Source organism: Mandrillus leucophaeus, unplaced genomic scaffold (genome assembly GCF_000951045.1).
Source record: "Mandrillus leucophaeus isolate KB7577 unplaced genomic scaffold, Mleu.le_1.0 Scaffold203, whole genome shotgun sequence".
Lineage (NCBI taxonomy): Eukaryota > Metazoa > Chordata > Mammalia > Primates > Cercopithecidae > Mandrillus > Mandrillus leucophaeus.
The window spans coordinates 619875-627106 of record NW_012102066.1 but is presented as its reverse complement, the minus strand read 5'-3'; the positions used below and the strand labels follow the sequence as shown (position 1 = coordinate 627106).

At 38.9% G+C, this 7232-nt stretch overlaps 1 protein-coding gene across 2 annotated transcripts in view; it reads left to right on the top strand.

Moving 5' to 3' along the window:
- Window positions 1-7232, top strand: part of BICD1 (bicaudal D homolog 1 (Drosophila)) — a 334482-nt gene that overhangs the window by 119425 nt on the left and 207825 nt on the right. For both annotated transcript variants that reach the window (XM_011979544.1, XM_011979543.1), the window contains exon 2: window positions 3159-3371. In XM_011979544.1, the coding sequence (XP_011834934.1) occupies window positions 3159-3371 (213 nt within the window). The remainder of the gene's footprint in view (window positions 1-3158; window positions 3372-7232) is intronic.

Below are 7232 nucleotides of genomic sequence, written 5' to 3'. Positions count from 1 at the left end.
TCTAGCCTGCTATGACATTTTAAATTTCAAAATGTAATAAAATCACAAGTTATGCCAGAAAGCCACAGTACTTCTCATTGAATATAGTATCTCCTTGGTGTTCGTGTCCTTCTCTTCTTTCATAACTCTGTGTGCCAGTATTTCACCAAATCTATCAACTCTTTTAAGGCAGAGACTACATTTATTTATTTTTTAACTTTTTGTTTGAAATAACTTTAGACTTAGGAAAAAGTTGCCCCAAAATACTACTCTGATTTTCATGTACCCTTGATGCAACTTCCCCAAATGTTACCATCTTACATAACCGTAGTACAGTGAAGGAAACAGAAATTGATGTTGGTACAATAGCATCACTAACTAACCTAAATAACTTATTTCAGTTTGCTGATTGTCCTACTAGTGTCCTTTTTAAAGCCCAGGATCCAGTCCAGAATCCCATACAACACTTAATTGTGACGTCTTGTTAGTTTCATCTAGTCTGGAGGAGTCTTTCTATAATTTTTGCAACTTAACTGCTTTTGAAGAGTCCTGATCAGTGATTTTGTACAACATCCCCAGTTTGAGTTTGTCTGATGTTTTCTTAGGATAAGAATTACCATTGAAGTTACGTTGTGCTCTTCCCAATGGTTTTTGTTTTTTGTTTTTTGTTTTTTTTTTGAGAAGGAGTCTCCCTCTGTTGCCTTGCTAGAGTGCAGTGGCACAATCTCGGCTCACTGCAACCTCCGTCTCCTGGGTTCAAGTGATTCTCCTGCCTCAGCCTCCTGTATACCTGGGACCACAGGCACACACCACCACACCTGGATAATTTTTGTATTTTTAGTAGAGACAGGGTTTTGCCATGTTGGCCAGGCTGGTCTCGAACTCCTGACCTCAGATGATCTGTCTCCCACCTCTGTCTCCCAAAGAGCAGGATTACAGACGTGAGCCACTGCCCCCGGCCCCCAAAGTATATCAGAGGGTATATGATGTCAGTATATCTCATTGCTGTTGATCTAAGTTTTGGTCACTTAGATAAGGTGGTGTCTACCAGGTTTCTCCACTGCAAAGTTACTATTTTTCCCATTAGAATTAATAAGTACCTTGGTGGGAGACGCTTTAAGACTCTGCAAACATCCTGTTTCTCATCATACTTTTGCCCATTAATTTTAGATTCTATTGATGATTCTTACCTGTAACGATTATTAATGTTTGCTAAATGCTGATACATTTTATTTCCATCATTCCTTCTATTTTATAAGAATTCTATTGTAAGGAAGAGCTGTTCTTTCTTCTGCCGTTTATTCATTTATTGTGTTAATGTGGAGATATAATTACTATAATTTTTTTCTCAAAATATCTCAGATTTGGCCATTGGAAGCCCCATCAGACAGGCTCTTGTCTCCTTTTGACACATCCCCGTCATCTTTTAAATGCATTTTGTAACTCTGGCATCACAAGATGTGTCAGTCCTAGAATCAGTAACTTCTCCAAAGACCCTAGTTCTTTGTACTGGAGATTGGTATTTAGAAACAAAATCTGGGTGCTGGATATGCTCATTGCTACTGGTATATCATTGCTTCTAGGCCCTCTCCTTACAGTGCTAGGAAATAATGTGTCTGTATATACACATACACGAACATGTGTCTCTCTCCCTCTCTCTCCATATCTGTATACCTATGAATATTTATCTACCTATTAAAAGCAATAAGTTTATCCGCTTATTGATACTTCCACTTACAACTCAATACCACTAGTTTCCTTTTAGATATCTCTTTTTCCTTACTCGCGGCTTTTTCTCCAACAGTTAGAAACCTGGCATTCATTATCTACAATATATTTACTTATTTGCTCAACCCTAGTATATATGTAAAGAAGTTTCAGAACTGTGATTTCCATAATCCCTATGAGAAACAAGTTTACTAGAAAGACTATATAGTGTTTGGGTACAGTCCTTTTTGTCTAGTCTTAAGGTATATAATAAAAGTACTGATTTCCAAAATTAGGTTAGATATTTTCTTTCTTACCTCTTTCATGGTGGCTGTTGTTTTTCATTTGTAATACAGCTAGGTTCTTTTGTTACTGTTTGTGTTCCGTTTTGGGTTCCCTCAATACCGACAGGTTGGTTTTAATTATTATTTATTTGGGGGATGTGAAACATGACTATAGTTCTTAGAGTCTGAACTCTGTGAAAAGGGGCCGGGCACGGTGGCTCACGCCTGTAATCCCAGCACTTTGGGAGACCGAGGCGGTTGGATCACTTGAGGTCAGGAGTTTGAGACCAGCCTGGCCAACATGGTAAAACCCCTTCTCTACTAAAAGGACAAAAATTAGCTGGGCGTGGTGGTGGGCACCTGTAGTCCCAGCTACATGGGAGGCTGAAGTAGGAGAATTGCTCGAACCCAGGAGATGGAGGTTGCAGTGAGCCGAGATCACACCACTGCACTCTATCCTGGGTGACAAGCTAGACTCTATCTCAAAAAGAAAGAAGAACTATGTGAAAAGGCATTTCAGAAAAGTGTCATCCCACCTTATCCCTTCTGTCACATCTCACTCTCCCATTCTTCCCACCCCATTCCCACCCACCCCATAAGTAACCCGTTTAGTTTCTACTTTTTTTCTCCTGTATTTCTTTTTGCACAAATAAACAGACACATATGTTTTCTTATACAGAGATGATATTCAGTGTCTTTTTTTGTGGTACTGGGCAATTTAAATGCTGTTTGGTAATTTTAACTCTTAAGGATACTGTTTATAATTGGACTGTCCTTACTGCCAATATATTAGAAAGCACACTAAATGATTGTTTTCTTTCTTGTAAAATATTTGTGGAATTTTTAAAAAAATGAAGATGACATGAATTTTGATGGGCTTATTAGCACTGAACTATTTCTTGATAAGAGTTGTCGAAAAAAATGAGAACATAAAGCAAGCAACGTTTTTCAAGTTTTCTTTAATGCATTACATCTTTTTTCGCAAGGTATTTTAAAATTTTCTTTCTCCTTGTTGAGTGAATTGAATTATTTCAAGCATCAATGAGAGCTGCTAGACTGTTAATTTCGGGGGTCTTGCACAGTAGCTTTTCTTACACGTAAAAGCAGAAGAAAACATTTTCCCAAGTCTGAAAAGAGGGCTAGGATGCATTTCATTGTGCACTCTGTTTCTTCCCACATACTCTGCAGGCATTTGGGCAGTCCTTCTCCATCCACCGGAAGGTTGCTGAAGATGGAGAGACTCGGGAGGAAACGCTTCTGCAGGAGTCAGCATCAAAGGAGGCTTATTATCTGGGGAAGATCTTGGAGATGCAGAATGAGCTGAAACAGAGCCGGGCTGTGGTCACTAATGTACAGGCAGAAAATGAGAGGCTCACCGCTGTCGTTCAGGATCTGAAAGAGGTAAACAAACGAATTCCCTATGAGAGATTTGTGAGAGGGAGAAATAAGAAAGTTCTCTCCATAGCAGAGAGGAATAACACTTTTGATTTAATCAGAGGAGCTGTATTAAGCACAAAACAACTAATACTGAGCTAGCAACTTCTCCGTATTTTTTAGTGAAATGATAGCTAGCTTGTTCTGAGATGAGCTTTTCTCTCTTTTATTGTTTCTTGAGAATTAAGTTTTGTATGTATTGTGGACTTGGGAATTGGCCTTACTATTTCTGCAAAGGTGTTTTAAAAATACAGTGACCTTAGCACTTCCTCCCTGCATTACCTGGTTTAATACAATGTGGAGAAGAACGGTTGGCTCTAATGTTCTGTATCAGCCCCAATTCCAACTGACAGTGGTGCTGGCTCAGGACACTGCTCACAGGGAATGACAGCCTAGGCGAGTGTCCTGAGAAGTCTTCGAGTCTGGTGATGCAGATCTCCAAACTATTTTTCTGGTTATAGAGAAGGCAGCAAATTACGGCTGGAATGAATTAGGTCAGGGAGTCTCTCTCGGTCTGTGAGTGTTGAGCATCCACCGAACTCACTATTCCTTGTTAGATTTTCCAAGGCAGCATCACCTGCCATATCATTTTCAGACTGGCAGAGTCATCCTTTAGTGGATGATGTTGGAAACAGAGATAGCCAAAAGTAGCTTCATCCATCAGACCCCTATAAGAGCATTTTTGGAAACTATATTCAATCATTCACTCTGTATTTTGATATGAAGACTGTAGAAGAGACGCAGATGTCCTCTAACTCCTACACCAATGCAGTGGTGATTGACAGGTCCACAACCAAATGGGCTTACTAGTTGAGCATTTTAGTGATAGAAATATGTAGGATGAAAATATTCTTCAATATTGTAAACTATAAGAGAAGTAATCCACATTTGAAATAAGTGACATATTGCAAATAGGGTTTCACTTTCATAAGATATAAGTTGTCCGGAATTTATTGGAATTTTCTAGATAATTTACATTTACACATGTTCATATTACAATGAACTAATGAATACTGACAGCAAGGTTTCTGGTTTACTTATCTCATTATCTTTGGATATGCCCAAATATAGCAATATGACTTGTGAAGACAGAGAAAGGATCCAGTCAAGTGGAAGTTAGTGTTGAGTACTGAGAAGAACATGAGACAGTTTTCAGGATACCAGGGCGTCCTCATTTCCCTCCGACGTGAACAACTATTAAAACCCCAGCTACTCTTTGGTTCCTTCTTTCTGAGACAGGGTGTCACTCTGTTGCCCAGTCTGGAGTGCAGTGGCACAATCCAGCATCCACTGCAGAAGTGGACAGAGGGTCATGTGGAGCCAAAGCCCACCATTCTGGATTAAGCAAGTCACCAAACATTTGCAGGGAGCAACCTCAGCAGCCATGAGCAGCAGGGTCACGTGCAAGTTGGCAGAGAGGGCGTAGCATAGGCAACATGAGGACCATGTGCACATGCATGCAGGTGGTTTATGGAGAAGAATGTGACCAATGAGTAGAGCAGTCTTGATGGCTAGTTGGATGGATCCTCTGAGAGCTGCAATCTCCGTTGTGTAGCAGCTGCAGCTGAGCCAAGAACAGCCAAGGTTGAGGATGGGGCAGGGAATCCACAGATGCTTTTCTGGGTGAGTCAAGGTGGTGATGATTGATGGAGCATCCTCACTTACACAGCCGCGCTTGAGGGCAGTTCCAGTGAGTAGATTTATGATGAGTGGCAGAAGTTAATTAAGCATGAAGTTACAAGTTAGGAATGAATGGAGGCAGCAAAAGAAAAACAAATTGAAGAGCCTTTCATTCAGATCAGTTCTCAAACTTGAAGGAACATCTGAATCACCTGGAGAACTCATCAGCCCATGAACTTGGGGCCCTCTCCCAGAGATTCTGATTCAGTAGATTGAGGTAGGACCCAATAATTTGCATCTCTAACAAGTTCCCAGGTGATGTGGGGGCTGCTGCTCTGGAAACCACATTTTAAGAACCACTAATTTAGATTTTTTGGCCTGTCAAAGTTGAGGAAGGCTCACAATTGGGACATTGCTATAAGCACCATGATCTCCTGAAGAAATCAATTGGTTGTGACCCTTCAATTTTTATGCATTTTTGATAGTAGATTTGCAGTAAGAGAATAACTTGTTATATCCACATTTAGGTATTTTTGATCTAAAACAGCTTGAGGCACTTTAGCCTATGAATGTGTTTCTTCAGATTTGTCAGGTAACTAAAAGAAAATAAAAGGTCTTGTGTTTCATGTGTGCCCACAATGTATTTGTTAATGTTCTTTCTGATGGGGTGAGAGCTGGTAATATTACTATAACCGTGAGTTTTTGTTTTTGTTTTTAATCCAGCAGATACATTTTATTTTGCTGTACCTAAGATAATTATTATTAACATTTAGAGCTAACATAAAAGGAGAATAGGAATAGATTCTATTTTTTGGTGTATTGATACAGACTTTTAATGGTTGGTATTAAGTTGAAATCTCAGATTTGATTTCCTTGTAAGCTCAGTTTTATTTTTTGTACTATATGCATTAACTGATGTACAGCGATTGGAAGAGAGATCATGTAACTTAGAACAGTTATGACATAATGGACCATGAGAAATGTGCAAGGATAACCAACCCAAAATATAGTAAATGATCAGTTTGATAGAAGCTGTGTATTTAATAACTTAATTAATGGGATCATTTTTCTTTACTAAAAGGACTCATTTCCTGTTTCAGTAGTATTGTTGTCCTGGCAAAGGTGTGTGTGCATGCATATGTGTTGGGTGCAGTGTGAAAGATTGACCTGTGTGTGTGTGTGTTTGTGTGTGGTTACAATGTCAAATTCTCTTCCATAAATAGTAGTTACAGGATAGTATGGTGAAAAATGGAAAAATTACTGAATTAGGTTTTAGAAAATCAGTATTCTAGTCAGCTCTGCTGAAAGTTTTAGTATTAAATTCATGATGTTTGTAAAATTTATATTAAGATTATATTGATATAGAGTGAATACGTAATAAACATAAGCAATTATCATTAATAATGTTCTGTGTCCTCCAAAAATATCATTGACAATATAACTCATTATGTAGATCTATATTCTTAGGGTAAGAGACATGAGATAAATATCTCTTTGAATTTATCACCTCAAAAATTCTTTCTATCATGATGTGAATCAGGCAGTAGAATTACACATTTTTATTTCTGCCTTGACTGTTAAGAAGCTCTGGGGCTATGCTTAAGTATAAAACACTAACCTAGGTTTTTTTTAAAAATCTATTTCTCACTTTTAAACATTTTTATTAGCCTTATGGTACATATGAATTTAGTGGTAAACTGCTTTAAATAATTTTACAGGCCGGGTGTGGTGGCTTATGCCTGTAATCCCAACACTTTGGGAGGCCAAGGCGGGTAGATCACAAGGTCGTGAGCTCAAGATCAGCCTGGCCAAGGTGGTGAAACCCCATTTCTACTAAAAATTTAGCCAGGCATGGTGGTGGATGCCTGTCCCCAACGACTCAGGAGGCTGAGGCAGAGAATTGCTTGAACCCGGGAGGCAGAGATTGCATTGAACCGCGATCGTGCCACTGCACTCCAGCCTGGCGACACAGCGAGACTCTGTCTCAAAAATAATAACAACGATAATAATTTTATAAAATCCAGGGAGTATAAAGAAAAACTGGTTACCCAAATTGGAGAACCAAATTAATAGTTAAACTTAACCTAATTAGGAGTTAATCCTACAGGGCCAATCATAGACAGAGTGAAGAAATCTCTGAGTTCTCTTGACACAGCATTATTTTGGTAAGAGCATAAAGAAAGCAGATTGCTGTAGGGTGTAAACAGA